This window comes from Bubalus bubalis, chromosome 10 (genome assembly GCF_019923935.1).
Source record: "Bubalus bubalis isolate 160015118507 breed Murrah chromosome 10, NDDB_SH_1, whole genome shotgun sequence".
NCBI lineage: Eukaryota > Metazoa > Chordata > Mammalia > Artiodactyla > Bovidae > Bubalus > Bubalus bubalis.
Window position 1 is genome coordinate 14186804 of NC_059166.1, and position 17086 is coordinate 14203889.

The 17086-nt window shown below is 37.1% G+C and overlaps 1 protein-coding gene and 1 long non-coding RNA gene across 4 annotated transcripts in view; one reads left to right on the plus strand and one right to left on the minus strand.

Moving 5' to 3' along the window:
- Positions 1-15337, plus strand: part of RGS17 (regulator of G protein signaling 17) — a 108473-nt gene extending 93136 nt beyond the window's left edge. For all 3 annotated transcript variants that reach the window (XM_006080193.4, XM_044924069.2, XM_044924068.2), the window contains exon 5: positions 8509-15337. In XM_006080193.4, the coding sequence (XP_006080255.1) occupies positions 8509-8697 (189 nt within the window). In that variant the 3' untranslated portion in view covers positions 8698-15337. The remainder of the gene's footprint in view (positions 1-8508) is intronic.
- Positions 15338-15973: 636 nt separating this feature from the next.
- Positions 15974-17056, minus strand: LOC123327647. Its single transcript, XR_006542282.2, has 2 exons — positions 16946-17056; positions 15974-16840 (listed from the first exon to the last, which is right to left on the minus strand). It is a non-coding gene; the product is annotated as an uncharacterized LOC123327647 (long non-coding RNA).
- Positions 17057-17086: the final 30 nt, after the last annotated feature.

Genomic DNA, 17086 nt, shown 5'->3' on the forward strand with positions numbered 1-17086 from the left:
CTTCTGCATGTCACCCTCTTCTTGTCTTTTCTGTCTCTCTTAATCCACTGTGATTTCACCTGTCCATGTAAACGTTCTGACCTGGTACTTTCTGCCCCCAGACTCTATCCTTCACTCCCCTCTCCTGCGCACAGACATTTATTATGTTCCCTGGAAACAGGCCGTGTTACCACACTTGATGTGACCCCAACCTGTCTTACACTCCTTACCTTGAAATCCGTAAGATGAGTTTGTGTCTACTCTGGGCTTCCCTCATAGCTCAGTTGGTAAAGAATCTGCCTGCAATGCAAGAGACCCCGGTTCAGTCCCTGGGTTGGGAAGATCCCCTGGAGAAGGGAAAGGCTACCCACTCCAGTATTCTGGCCTGGAGAATTCCATGGACTGTATAGTCCATGGGGTCACAAAGAGTCGGACATGAGTGCGCGACTTTCACTGTGTCTATTGACTGTATTTGGAATGCTATATAAGCCATTTCACTTCCCATCAAGTATTCCTAAGTAATTTTTTTTTTAGTGTATCAGCCATTCTATAAGTGCCGTTGGTATTCCAGAGTACCCCAGTAGTCTCTGCAAAATGAGAAAGCTTGGATTGGATACACAAAAGATTGTCTTATTTTTTTATTTCCTGCATTAAGGTAAAAAAAAGGTAGTCATAGAAACCAGGTGGGGATGATTTTTTTCTATAGCCTCCATACATGTATTACTGATACCACTTTGTATTTCTAACACCATTAAAATTCTGCATCCTAAAAATACACTCTCCAGGTTTCTGGTCTCTTTAGAACCTCAGCATCTCATCAGTTCTACTTGAATTTTACTAGCTTATTAATTTCAACTTCAGAGATCCCTGACTATATAGTAGTAAGAACACTAAATTAACACTCAGATGCATAGGATTCTAGTCCTGACTCAGCTCCAACTTAATTGTGTGGCCTGGGATAAATTAATTCACTTTTATCTGGGCCTCTGTATTCAGCTGATTTGTTTGCAAAACTGAAAGTATAAAGGGGCACAGAGGATAGTGAACCAAATCCAGAATGACAGCTGTTAAGGCCCCTGTGTCCCAGCAAATGACATGGTCAGTTTACTCATCATCTTGGGTGTCCCTGGTGGCTCAGGTGGTAATGAATCTGCCTGCAATCCAGGAGACTCAGGTTCGATCTCTGGATCAAGAAGATCCCCTGGAGAAGGAAATGGCAGCCCACTCCAGTATTCTTGCCTGGGAAATCCCATGGACAGAGGAGCCTGGTGGACTACAGTTCATGGGGTCACAAAGAGTCGGACACAACTGTGAGACTAACGCATACACACCATGACCCTGCCTTTTGCACCCAGAGTCAACCTCAGAATCTCTCTTAACACAGTCTGCACAGCAGCCACTGCAAACCAAATGGAGTTGGGAATCTGTTTCCTACTTTGGGGCTAGATAATCAGGCTCTACCTCTGAAACTCTAAAACGGTTTCTACTTAAAATATTTTTTAAAGAACGTGAACATTTGAATCATTTGTAAAATGGTAATAACTAAATAGCTGCAAGGTGTCAGGACTTTATTCTTAACCAGAACCTCAGTTTTCTTCACCAGACTTTCATTTTACCATAATTTGATTGGGTCATCATGTTCTCCTTTGTTAAATATATGCAAGTGTTAGCTGTTCAGTCATATCCAACTCTTTGCAACCCCATGGACAGTAACCTGCCAGGCTTTTCTGTTGATGGAATTTTTCAGGCAGGATTATTGGAGTGGATTGCCATTTCCTTCTCCAGGGGATCTTCTCAACCCAGGGACAGGACCTGGGTCTCCTGCATTGCCGACATTTCTTACCAACTGAGCCACCAGTTCAGTCCAGTCGCTCAGTTGTGTCCGACTGTTTGCGACCCCATGGACTGCAGCATACCAGGCCTCCCTGTCCATCACCAACTCCTGGAGTTTAACCAAACTCATCTCCATTGAGTTGGTGATGCCATCCAACCATCTCATCCTCTGTCGTCCCCTTCTCCTCCCGCCTTCAATCTTTCCCAGCATCATGGTCTTTTCCAGTGAGTCAGTTCTTCGCATCAGGTGGCCAAAGTATTGGTTTCAGCTTCAACATCAGTCCTTCCAATGATCACTCAGGACTGACCTCCTTTAGGATGAACTGGTTGGATCTCCTTGCAGTCCAAGGGACTCTCAAGAGTCTTCAGGGAAGCCTATTAAATGTAGAGGAGGTCCCCATTCTTAAAATGTTATCAACATAGCATATTTCCTTCATGAAGCCAGTGTGCTGAAAATTACATTTTGTTGTTTTAAGATTATGTTATATGCATTTTTAACAACTTAGACATTATGTTATAAGATAGATGTTGACAATCGGGACTCACTATATCTCTCATTCTTGGTGTAGCACCCATTTCAAGAGGGGAAATGACCACATTTTAAATTTTAAAAAATCTAAAAACAAAAAATGTCATTTCTTTCAAAAGTAAGTTTTCTTTTTATGTGAGGTCCTCAAAGGTACCTCACATGGAAGTAATAGAGAGGAATTTAAGACGAATAGTAGCCTTGCCATGCATTGCAGTTGCCAGTGGCCTCTCATATGTATTGAAAAGATCAGCTCAGCAAAATAACTTTAATCAAACAGTCTGATTAAAAGTTGTAACCAACTTAAGCAACATTGAGCTATTGAACAAAGAGATAATTGTAAATCTTGCAACAACTGTAAGACTTATCAGAATTACAGAAAACTATGTGTGTTCAGGGGAAAAGGCAATGGCACCTTACTCCAGTACTCTGGCCTGGAAAATCCCATGGACAGAGGAGCCTGGTAGGCTGCAGTCCATGGGGTCACAAAGAGTCGGGCACGACTGAGCAACTTCACTTTCACTTTTCACTTTTCACTTTCATGCATTGGAGCAGGAAATGGCAACCCACTCCAGTGCTCTTGCCTGGAGAATCCCAGGGACGGCGGAGGCTGGTGGGCTGCAGTCTATGGGGTCACACAGAGTCGGACACGACTGAGGCGACTTAGCAGCAGCAGCAGCAGCATGTGTGTTCGGATATCTGGTGATGGTGTTGTCCTTAACCATGACTGTAATCTAGGCCTGCCACTTAACTGTTGAACACTAAGCAACTCACTTCAGTGTTCTGTGGCCTCAGCTTCCTCATTTTATAGAATAATGGCCTGGGTTAAGCTCTAAAACCCACTAAATCTATGACTTTCAGGTTCTGCTGAATGACAGTTTTTATAGTAGTAGGTACCATTTTCTTCTGATTTCACCCTAAACTCCTTCTATTCATAGTTGATGTCTAGGAGGAGAAAGCAAAAAGCCTATTTAAAAACCAGAATTATCTAAAAATATCGTATATGTGATAGACATGTGGTCCCGTGTGTGCACACAGACAGATGTCTCTTCATGCAAAATTATGTGAATTTAACAGTTTTGATGATTTAAATCAGTTTTTCCTAACAAGACTCATTTGATTGCATCTTTCTAGTTTTCTTTGTGCGTGCATATTATCATCCAAAAATATGCATTGAGTACTTCCTGTGAGCCGGGTACTGGCCTAGGTATTAGGGATATAATGATGAACCTTATGGAGCTTTCATTTTAGGAAGACAGACAAATCATGTCAAAGACAAGTAATTAAAAATCGTGGTAAGCATTATGATGGCGTGGAGGTCAAGTGATGTCATTAGAATAAGGTTAGTCTGGTAAGGTCACTCTGAGAAGGTAAAATTCAAGCTGATACGAAGTCTAAAGGCATTGGGTTTGATGAAAAAAGTATTGTTATACATATGATCAATCAATGGCACCCCACTCCAGTACTCTTGCCTGGAAAATCCATGGACAGAGGAGCCTGGTATGCTGCAGTCCATGGGGTCGCTGAGGGTCGGACACCACTGAGCAACTTCACTTTCATGCATTGGAGAAGGAAATGGCAACCCACTCCAGTGTTCTTGCCTGGAGAATCCCAGGGATGGGGGAGCCTGGTGGGCTGCCGTCTGTGGGGTCGCACAGAGTCGGACACGACTGAAGCGACTTAGCAGTACTATTATTACCTTACGTTGGCCTTAAAGTTTGTTGTTGATAAAATGCTCTTATGGATACTATTACAGTATAAATCTCACAATAACCCTTTAGCCTCTAGGACAGATGGCATCATTTTATAGCAAAACCAGTTGATTCTCAAAGAAGTAAAGCAGGGACAGTAGAATTATATCTGGTAGAGAGCAAACAGAAGCCCAAGATCTTCTGATTCCAAGTGCAGCTCTTCCAACTACAATATGCTCGTTGTTATTCCATTGTCTAGTATTCTATTCATGACACAACTCTGGACTTCTGTGAACCCAAACTTAGAACTTGAGACACAGTGAGAACTAGCAACCTTCATCACATGTCTGAACTGTCCTTCAGAAGCAAGATAAACTTTCCAATCATTATTCGCCACAAGGAGTATGGTTACTCCACCTTACTGTACCGATGATCTTTGCTTCAAGAAATGCATTCCAATAGTCAGTCTTATTTGCAATATAGAATTATTTTCCATAGAAGTAACCGACACAAAGTAATATGGCTAAAAATGCATGTGGTAAAAAGTGTACTAAAACAGATAGGAGAATCAGATAGCCTTCAAATTTACAAAATTTTACATGAGAAGACCAAAGTTAGTTAAAATTATAGAGAACATCTCCAGTAGCAGAAGCTATAGTTGGTAAAAATTTAACATGGACTTACAAAGGAAAAAAAAAATCAATATTTTACTTAGAAAAAAAAATCGTAAATAAAGCAGCTTCAGTAAAACTAAAAATAAAATTAAAAAGATGGGGGAAAATTAAATCATGGTATGTAAAAAAGAAAATGTTCAAGGAATTAAGTTAACTTAGGAGGGTCTTTATGAGGATAAAAGACTTTCTGTGGTAATTCATTTTCAGTATAATTCCACCAAAACAATGTCCAAAGAATCAAAATTTTCATTGCATTTCTATGACCAGAAGGGGAAGTCAGGCTCAAAACTTGGTGTGCTGCCTTTTGGCCATATCCACCTACTTCACGTGAATTAGCTCCATGCATAGTATATAATTCAGTTTGACCCAGGTTTCCCCCAGTCACACAAACAAGATTTCTGTTTCTTTCATTCTCCCCATTTTACCCCCACACTCTTGTTGAACCTTTAGCTTTCATTTCATTTTCCTCCCAACTAGTTTGTGGAGTTGCTGCTGCTGCTAAGTCGCTTCAGTCATGTCCAACTCTGTGCGACCCCATAGACGGAAGCCCACCAGGCTCCCCCATCCCTGGGATTCTCCAGGCAAGAGCACTGGAGTGGGTTGCCATTTCCTGCTCCAATGCATGAAAGTGAAAAGTGAAAGGGAAATCGCTTAGTCTTGTCCGACTCTTAGCGACTCCATGGACTGCAGCCTACCAGGCTCCTCCGTCCATGGGATTTTCCAGGCAAGAGTACTGGAGTGGGTTGCCATTGCCTTCTCCGTGTGGAGTTGCTGGTGGATATTTTTATGTTTGTAAGCCACGTGCTTTTCTTCCCTGTCTCCTCCCTGTGGCAATGGATGGTTCCGAGTTCATTAGTTTCACTTACCACCTCTCAACATGCCCACTTTTCCAGCACTGCTAAGACTGCTGGGTCAGGGCTGCCAGGTCTATCAGTGCTGACTTGTACCCAGCCCCACGGGAGTAGATTGTCTTTTTACTCTAGTATTGCAGCACTGCTTTGCTCCCTTTCCCTGTTGCTCAGTGGTAAAGAATCTGTCTGCAATTCAGGAGATGCAGGAGACATGGGTTTGATCCCTAAGTTGGGAAGATTCCCTGGAGCAGGAAATGGCAACCCACTCCAGTATTCTTGCCTGAAAAATCCTACAGTCCAAAGGGTCGCACAGAGTGAGGCTCGACTGAGCACACATTGTTTCCTTTACCCCCCTAAACGGGAGTCTGGGAAGACTGAGTAAGAAAAGAATTTGCATTACCTAGAATAGCTGTTGTCTTAGTGCTACTCAACTTTCTTTTCCCTTAAGTTAAGTCTGTACAGGAAATTCCCTGGTGCCTTAGGCACTAGACCCCAGATGAGATGGCACTACTCAGGGGTGAATCCTGGGGGGCCTAGGCTCAGCCCCATGCTGGGATCCACCCGCACTAATTTGTATTATAGATGTTCCACAATCAAAGCACAAAGAGGCCACAAGATGAAACCATAGATTGTCATACTCATGGGGTTTATCCTTGTTATTTGACCTCTCTACACGTCTTTTGACTAACAGACAGCCTTTTCAAACAAACCACCAGATATTAAGGTAAATATTTTATTTTTTAAATGGAAATAGCAAATGTGTTTTTGTTACAGATTACTAAATGTTGAATGGTACTACTTTCTCTATGATATTTCACGACTGTTTTTAGTTTGAAAATAAAATTTAAATCATACAATGAAGACTCAACACATTTAATAATTCAAATTATTTTGCTTTCTGTCTTAAGATAACGAATATCATTCTAGCAACTGATAAACTGTTATCAGTTTATCATATGTTAAATATATATGTTAGGGAATGTATGTGTTAAATAGCGTATATTCAATATGCTATTATTTACGAAATAAAGACCTCTTTTATCTCTTTATCACTAATCTAGTGTTCCTTTCACCAATGAAACAAAAAGTACACAAGTTTGAAAGTAAAAGCACCATCTGCAAAAAAAATAGTAGAATATGTTTGTTAAGATTCACTTTATCATAATACTACATTTCAGAACAAGACCTATCAGTTTAAACTTCAGTATCAACATTTTCCTGTTGAGCAAGAGACACAAATATTTTTTAATAAGAAGTTTAGCTTAAAATTCTCTGCTTTTTAAATTTGTACTTGATGATGATCCTTGTGGCAATAACACAGAGAATAAAACTTGACCCATTTCCAGAACATTTTTTTTCTTTAGAATCTAGAGAGAATAACGCATAATTCAGCCAAGAAATGTTTAATTTTGTCTTTGTATAACTTAGTCTAGCAAAACCACAGAAATTTAATCTGGATCACCACTTCCTGATATATCTTCCCCCCCTAGCTGTCATCCTGGGGTGTTTCTATGAACTCAACTTCACATGGGCTATAAAGTTTAGGAATCTGGGAACACCAGAGAATATGAGTGGCTTCTCTCATTGGGACCATCTCAGATCCCAAGCTTATCCAAAGAATGGGTGGAAAATGAAGCCAGAACCAAAAAAGCTTTTGCAAGATGCTTGTAACAAAACCTTATCTATACATATGAAGGCTTTGTATAGAAGTACATCATGAAACGGGTAACTGTGGATCACCATACCTTAGTCTTTGTTCAACAGTGAGAATGTCAGACACCAATCAGACTCAGAGGTGTTTTGCCTCTTGGAGAGTTTTTTTCTTTCGTTTCAGGAAAGAGCTTAGTTCTGCTCCCCATAGCATGCCTTTATTGCTATTTAATCCTCCCCATTCCTTTTCCAACTTACCCTACCAGTTCCAACAGGTTTAGCATTCAGGGAGAAAAAAACAAAAACAAAAAACGGAATCACTTGCAGAATTTAATTTCTTAAAATTACTTGACACTTTTCAAAAACACTGTATGGCTACTTTAATGGGTGCTCTGAGTTCCTACTGATATTTCTTCTTTCAAAGACTGCATTTCAAGAAATTGTTCTTCTAATCTTTAGTACAGAGTCATTTGGACATATTCCTAGGGAAGGACTATAGCGTGTTCTATGTGAACAGGTCTATAGTTGTAAGACCTGAAGAGTATGTGCTCTGGTTCTGCTCTGCTCAGCCCTTCCACGTTCCTGGTGTCATCCTGACACAGTAGGACTTGTTGGGACGTGAAACTGTCAGGTATCAGTATGTAATTTACATGTTGTTTTGACAGAGAACTACTCTCTGCTAGATTTTTATCTTGTTCAATGAAGAGAGTCAGCCCAGCAGTCACGTAATAGGAGGAGGTAACTTTGTATTCTGGTTAGGGGCTTCCTAGGTGGCTCAGACCGTAAAGAATCTGCCTGCAGTTCAGAAAACCCTGGAGAAGATCAGGAAGGTCCCCTGGAGAAGGGAATAGCAACCCACTCCAGTATTCTTGTCTGGAGAATTCTATGGACAGAGGAGCCTGGTGGACTACAGTCCGTGGGGTCACAAAGAGTCAGGCACAACCAAGCGACTAACACACACACACACACACACACACACACACACACACACAACTTTGTATTCTAGCTAGGGGACTCTCTAGCACTGCAACAATGAGAGAAATTGTCAAAAACTCCTGAATGAATGCATAGAAGAGGTACATCCAAGTAAGCCAAGATATCTGAACTCAAATTTTGGTTTACAGTTGGTTTTTGTTTAATTCAGTTTTTGAAGGAAAAAAGTATGCAGGGTTATGAGAGCTTTGAAAACATAACCTCATGATTTACTCTTTAAGGTTTCTCTGAAATGTCATGAGCATATAGTTACTTGATTGAGATCTTTTGAAAAAATATTATTTAATGAATCTGCTCTTATTTCTTTTTAGGTCAGTCTCGATTCTCGAGTTAGAGAGGTGATCAATAGAAATCTGTTGGATCCTAATCCTCACATGTATGAAGATGCCCAACTCCAGATATATACCTTAATGCACAGAGATTCTTTCCCCAGGTTTTTGAACTCTCAAATTTATAAGTCATTTGTTGAAAGTACTGCCAGCTCTACTTCTGAATCTTAATTTTTATTAAAGAAAATCATTTTGGAGGGCTGCGATGAGAAATAAAAGTAGTTACGTAACACCTGAAACTGAGTTCCTGGAGAACTACAGTTTAGCAATCCTCAGGCTACTGTGAAAATACAACCATATGGTCTTTGTCTCCATTTTTATCAAGGTTTATCCGTGGTTACTTTGGAGAAAATACCACATAAAACAATGAATTGCCAAATTAAGTTTATTTCGTTGAACACGCATTCATTCTACTTGCAAGCAAACTGTATTTGTAGTCCTATGAACAGTCTCCTAGTGTGCCCAGAGACTGCATGTGCCAAGTAAACCCGCTTCATTTGCCATTTAGTTGTTGCAACACTTAAATCCAAATGGCATAACTTATATCTGTATTTAAGGACTTTTGTGCAATATGGTCTTATAGAAATAATTGCCCAAAAGTTGGCTGTGGTTTGCATTTTTAAATATACTCTAAGACAGAAAAAGCCAATTTTAAAATTGTAACTCTGATAGTCAACATGCTATATACTGTGTTCAGTACACTAACTTTGAAGCCAATATTTCTGTACATGAAAAAAGAGCTATTTATCTCTGTTTGTTGGAAAATCCCCATGGGGAATTCCTCTGGTTGTTCACTGCCAAAACTGTGGCATTTTCATTACAGAAGAGTTTGCTATGTAAAAAATAATATATACATATATATATGAGGAAAAAAGAAAAAAGCACAAAACAATTTGAAGATGTTCTATCTCAATGACAAATCAAAGAGTGATATTGTTTTTAGTTGTAATAGAAGAAAATGAATCTATGTATATACCAGATGTCCAATACTGTAATTAATTTATTAAATTAAACTGGCTCTCCAGTTCTAAAATGGTTGCATAAAGTATGTACTTTAGCAAGAAAAAAAAAAGCTTGATAACTTAGTTTTGGAATATAAAGAAAAGATTTAATAAAGGAATGCCTATATGTAGCATCTTAAAACTTTGGATGAATAGCATCTGGACTGTGGCATATTTTCGTTGAAAGTGAAATCCAGTAAAAGCTAAGGTTTTTAACGAAGAAAAGTTTTATAGGGGTTCTTTAGAAGATAATTCTCTACTTCAGACCTTAACTGTTTTCACGTAGTATCTTAAAAATAACTTATTTAAAATATGTTAAAACCAAACTATTAATTCTCATCCCTAATTGAAAGGCAGAACAGTGCTCAAATGTTTTAGCTGCCATATTATTTTTTTATAAGTACCACTAAATCTTTTAAGACAAAAAATACTTGCCTGACCTTGGCATGTACTTTTGACATTCAAGGAAACAGTATCCTGTCGTGCACACACAAACAACAGTGTCATATTTATATCAAAGTGTTACATTTGAATATTAATATCCCCTGGAGGCTATTTTTTTAATCTTAAACTTAATAAGTATAATATTGAGTAACCTAAAATGAAAGTTTTAGAAATATTTATATCCACTAAGAATACTGGCCTTATATTAAGGATGATATTAAAATTATAAGTTTCCTTTGTCATTTTTTAACTACCTCTCATTTTTTTAATTTATTAAACTTTTTTTAAGAAAAACAAGTTTGGGGTTTTCTTTTTAAAATTTACTTTACTTGAAAGGTTGGCATCGTAATTTTCTTTTTCCATAAAGTTAAACATTTCAAGAATTTTTTTATGTGAATTTGATTTTCTAATTTGTATAGCATTCAGGAGATATGATTAAAAGGGCTATAATCTTCCCTATGCAAATATTTTAACTGTTGCAGTGTTTGACAAAATGGGATTAAAAAAAAAAAAGTTTGCAGAGTAGAAAACAAAGCATTCTGTTTACACTGGCGTTGCTGACTATCCTACCGTATTCAGCACTTTTAAATACATTCTTTATGAAAATGTAGTTAAAATATAAGATAGAAAATATTTATAATAAACATTTCTTTTAACAAATGCCTGTTTTTGTCTGAAAGTGTTAGTGTTAAGACATGCTTTATCCATGTCAATTAAATATTTACTGTTTGAATAATAGTTTTCAGTAACATAGTGGGAAAAGAGAGCTATGAAGATGTTTACAAAAAGTCATATTTTTTTCCTAACGAGTGAAGAAAAACCTAAAAGAATCATCACTTCTATCGTGAAGTTTATTGTTCCTAAATTATTTTTTTCTTGATTAGAGTTGAGTTTGTTATGCTACAATGATGTATACACATATATGTTGTAATATCACATTTGTTCCTGTGTTTGAGGCACAATGTATGGTATACATGACTAGAAAATATGTAATATACGATACACCGCATGAATCAAATTTTTTAAGTGTAGACTTTATATTCTTGTTGTTACTATATATGATGGTGACCTGCTAGTCATAAGTTATCTTTATAAGATACTTTGGACTATTAGATGAATTGTCTGTTTGACAATACTTTTAATATTTTACCAAATGTAAAAGATAGGGCCCTTATAAAGAGTCCTAATCTCTAACCCGGGGCATTTGTAGAATACAGATTTTGAAGCTGATATACCCTTTTGAAACCTGATTAGAAATGTGTTGAGAATGAGTCTAGGGTAGATTTACACATCAAATATCGATACCACACTATGTGAGGACCTCTGTGCTAAATTCCTATTTTCAGGGGAGGGGAGAGCAACTCTTTTAATTTCAAAATGTTTTAAGTGTATCTAACAGTATGTCTATGTATCTGCAACTCTACCAATTTTTAAAGTATGGTGTAATTCTTTCTGTTTTAATTACAGAGCTATAATAAACAAACAAAAAAGCCCTCAACTGGTGTCTATGCTACCATTCCAAGAGCACAATATTTGTTTTGGTAGAGTTTGATTTTTTTCTAGAGAGTAAGTTCCTCCCTGAGGAAAAATTAGCACTTTAGAAGGTACACTTTATGTTTTACATTACCAAGATATCTTTGTATACTGTTAGAATCTGCTAATGTACACAGAAAGAGGTTAATGCTCTTTAAATAATGCCTAAGTTCAGATGTGTCTATAATGGAAAGAAAAGTAGAGGATATAGGTCATATATAAATATACATATATATTTATATAAATTGGAGACATTTGTTCAGAGATGCATTTTGAACTTAGATCACATTAAAAATGAATGGGTGATGCTTCTTTACTTTGAATAATTGTTATTACGTTACCCAAAGGTAGTACAGATATCCCAGCAGTGTTATAGGGCAGCTCTAAGCTCAGTAGGTGCACAGGCAAAAGAACAATAGCAAAACACAATTTTGATATCAACACTATGAAGTGCAAAAGTTAAGACCGTAATGTCACTTTTTTTAATCTTAAAATATGTACATAAGATGACCAGTTGATATTTGGTCATATGCATGGGGTGTTTATTAGTATCCTTTCATGCTGCCTAGGTTGTTAGTGTGGAATGAAATGTGTATCATGTATTTACCTGAGAGTTCAGTTTTGCAAAAGGACTATAGAAATAGGTAAATAGTATTTATTTATTAGGGGCAAAAATACACTTTCACCCCATTAAGCTGATTTAAAATAATACCTGATTCTTATTTTTGAATGTATCCTTTTTTTTCTATACACTTTTAACTTATACTGAAGAAATATGTCATATTATAGTTGTAACAAACTACATTTACAAAATGGCAATATACCAGATGCTTTGAGGAAGAAGTATGCAAGGAAGAAATTTAAAATACAGTCAGAAAATACAAAATAAGCCACCTAAAAAGTCTATGGATAGGGCCCTATCAAACACAAGCTTTGAAAACTTTGCATTAGATGGCAAATTATTTTTAAAAGTGGGAAAGATATTTCTAGAATTGTTTTTGTACCTGTATTTATACTGACACTTTATGACCTTAGTTTTCAAAATATAACTTGCAAACACTTTGTATGCCCTTTTCAGTTTTTTTTTTTAAATCTCTGACCAATATAAAATGTTTGTTCTTCTGAGAAAACAATCCATAAAAAGTTTAGTTATTACAACTGCAAATATTTACCAATGAAACTGATATAAAAAACTTGTTTCAGATCTTCCTTGCAGCAGTCTTAGTAGTATCCTTGTAACACACAACAATCCACAGAGGGATACATTTTCTTTCCAAATACCAGGCTTTAATTATAAATTTGTCTTCCAGTTATACTTCTGTCTCATGTGACTTTGGGCAAATCATTTATCCTCTCTGAACCTGTTTCTTTCTCTTCAAATGAAGAATATAAAAATTTACAGGATTGCCATGAGAATGAATTAAACATAGAAAGAATGAAGTGTTACATATTATTATATCAAAGTTCTCTAGCTCAGTAATTCCCATTTCAAGAATGTATGCATTAACTGCCTTCAATGCACTTGCCAAGATTTTTTTGAAACTGTACTTTAAAAATCTGATTGAATTGTTCATTCAAAAAATACAATCAAGCTCATTTTAAGACAGAAGAATATATGAATATGTTATTGCTTTGTTCAATAATGTGATTCAAAATCACTGTTCTCAGTTCACCAACATCACACTCAATCTACAAACAAGAAATGTTTCTTTCAATGACACACACACAGATATATTTAGATGTGTATATGCAGATGTGTGAGTGTGTGTATAATATTGTAGGTTTAAATCAAAGTTTAAGAGAAATCATTTGAAAATTTAAATTCCACAGGAAATAAACATTCCCAAGCACAGGAAGAATTTTTCAGTTAATCTGCCAAGTATATATGTAGGAGTTAGAGCTAAAACCCAAGTTAAAAAAGATAGCCAGTAGAAAACATTGACACTGCCATGGAATAGAAAGCATGCTTTTTACTATTAAGGTAGTATGATTTTTAAAATAAGTTTATCACGAAAGTAAGAGAATAAAAGGTAGTTGTGTGTTCATAAAATTTTTTATTAAACTTTTTATTTTAGAATAGTTTTAGATTTACATAAAAATTGAAAAGATAGTACAGATAGGATCCATACATGTCACACCCATGAAATATTTGTCACAATAAATGAACCGATACATGCATGTTCAGTCGCAAAGTCCCGTCCAACTCTTTGCAACCCCAGAGACTGTAACCCACCACTCCTCTGTCCATGGGATTTTTTTCAGGCAAGACTATTGGAGTAGGTTGCCATTTCCTTCTCCAGTGAACCAATATCAATGCATTATTAAGTCCACACTTTATTCAGATTCCTTTATTGTTGTTCGGTTGCTCAGTCATGTCCGACTCTTTGAGACACCATGGACTGCAGCATGCCAGGCTTCCCTGCCCTTCTTTGCTTTTCATAATTTTTTTTTTTCCTGTTCCAGGATTCTGTTCAAGATATGGTATTAATTTAGTCATCATGTTACCCTCTTAGCTATGATGTTTTCTCAAACTTCTCTTGTTTTTGATAACCTTGGCAGTATTGAGGAGTTACAGGCCTAGTATTTTGTAAGATGTCCCTCAACTGGAATTTTTCTGATCATTTTCCCATGAATAGACAGGTGTTATCAGATTTTGGAGGAAAGACCACAGAAGTGCCATTCATTATCACATCATATCAAAGGTACATACCATCATCAACATGACTTATTGTTGATGTTGAACTTCATCGTCTGACTGAGGTAGTGTCTGTTAGATTTTTCCACTGTAAAGTGATACATTTTTTACGAGGGTATTTTGGAGGTAGATTTACTGGACATTTACACTGAGATAATACTCAGAGCAGATTCCTCAGCACTGCTATCAGTTTCCACTAAATGACTGCTGACAAACACTATGAAGAAAATATAATGAACTGGAAATTGATATAGGAAAGTAAAACTCCAAAATAGTGTTAACTTGAATATGCACTTAATGGGGGTGAAAGTGAATTTCTTCTCTTGAATTACATGTATAATTACCTTAATCCTCTACGTCTCTTGGGTAGTGAAGATTTTAGTCCTACTGTCTTAAAAGGTAATCTCAATTGATGGTCATTTTGGTGAGTTCTTTTCTATATTGCCTTTCACTGAACAATGAACACCGAATACTGGAATAATGTAAGACTTGATTTTTTCTGTCTTGCTTTAACCTATTTGTCATAAATACAATGTTTCTTGTATATGATTTTAAGATGTTTGCTAAATATTAAAAATAATTTCAATGTGTTCGATTCTTGTAAAATTTATCATATTGAACATGTGTAAATTTTTGCTACTATGTTCATTGTACTTAATAATCTATATCCGTATTTTGGAGTTGATCAATATTTATTAGTGGACCATAAAGAAGTTTTGAATGCATGAATATAACTTGAGATACCATGCTTGGTTATTTTGAAATGCCAAAATAACTGTAGGTACTTATAAATTGAATAGATAATCCAGATTATTTTTCCTCTAAATTAAGTTGTTTTGGGTTTTTATTCCTCCTTCCTTGAATCTATTTTATTATTTTTACCTATGTACAATAAGACTTCCTGAAAATGCTAGAATTTTCAACATATAATAGAAGTTGAGCATGAGAATAATGTAAGAAAATTCAGAAATCTCAAACAGTATATATCTTTGACTTTTCAAAGTAAATCAAACTACAGCTGTTTTCATTTGACTACACTGTGGACACCCATGGATATTACTGTAAAACACACATGCATTACACACTGACTTTTTTTTAAATGTTTTGAATTAATAAAGAATTCACCTATGTATCCTTAGACAAGTCACTGTTTCCTCATTGGTGTCACATTACAGGAGTAAAGGTGCACTTATTTATATTACTTAAACTGCTTACACATCTGAGGGAAAATAATTTCTGGCTGGATTCTTTACATTATTTTACAAGGTTATTGCTTATTACATTTTTGCACCTTTGCACCTTTTATAAGTAATGAAGTATGTTCATGAAATGACTTGTTTTGAAAATTCAGCTGAAAGTTTGGAGTCAAGTAGCTCCCCCCAGTTCTGTGCTTAAAACAATATTCAAAGTTGAGTTTAGACTTGAGAAATACCTGTTCCTAAAAGAGATGTAGATAACCTCATCAGTCCTGTTCTATACTCGGATTCGAATTTAAGATTCGATTTCGATCACTACTTTAAAGCAAGACAATTTTGTAAAAGTAGTGTGGCTTTAATTCACATACAAAATGAAAGAAGATTTGAGCTAGTGGAAGCTTCTAAGTAGCCATACATATTTCTGTTTTATATTGTTTGGAGAGTGATCTCATTCTTCTACTTCACTTTGCATTTGTATGTAGAGTACAGAAATGAATACAGCAGAGGCAATGCAAGCGCATTTTATAAGAATTTTATACTTAACAATTTTGATTAGATGACTTAAGGATGACTGAACCTTGCAGAGGACTCCTATATTTTTATATTTAAAAAATAAATAAATGAGAAACTTTTTCAGTATGTCAGGTCTCTGTACAGTAAGTAAGCCCTGCTCAAACCAGTTAGGTGGTAAGAGTTCCCCAACTGCGAGTTCAGCTGTAGCATCCCCAGGCCTCTCTGGGTTGTATTATACTCTCCTATACATTCTTCTTGGAGAAGGAAATGGCAATCCACTCCAGCACTCTTGCCTGGAATCCCATGGACGGAGGAGCCTGATAGGCTACAATCCATGGAGTCGCAGAGTCGGACACGACTGAGCGACTTCCCTTCACTTCATACATTCTTCTGGTGGTCTATGAAGAGGTCTTTAAAAATTCAAAAGCATTACACCAATACACTTCACTATTCTGGGCACTAATCCACCATGTCAAATTGGCGGGCTGGGCCCCCCGAGGCGGGGCTCTCAAGGCTTTGCTTGGCAGTGGTTAGCAGCAAACAGGAAACGAATGGCTCAACGTCTTTAAAAAGTAGCCGACTAACAAGGGATAAGTGAGACTAGGCAGGAGAATCGGTGTGGAAGCAAGTCGTTTAAAGGCTATGTAAATTAAGTGGCAGATAAAGGGCAGGAAAGTAGATTTTGCTAAATCACTCGGTAACCGGTCTTCGAGTCCACTTCTCACGTCCCCATTAATACGAGCCTTAACCACCGTCGAAAGGAGAAACAGGAGAAATGGAAGAGGAGTAAACACACATACACACACTGATGGCCATTCTACAATTCGCCTTTGGGGACAACAGTCCAGACTGACATCTATGCTGTGATCTCAGCTCCTTTAGCTGACAGTGGACGGCCCTCCATCGCGGTACTTGAAAGCTTCACTGAGTACCTGAGAAGCAATCTTGACGTCAGAAAGCGTAATAACAATCTATGCCTTTCCCCTTCCGGCCCAATACTCCGCCCCGGCTCGTTACAGGAGGCGTTTCTGACCTACCCTTTAGAGGAGGAGCCCGAGGACTCTCAGACCCGCCCCTATCACTTTTGGCTCTGCTCCTCAACTTCCGGCCTCCGCGAATACTACGGCGTTTAATAATGCATGACCGGAAGTTCCCAACCAGGCTTCCTGGAGGCCCCT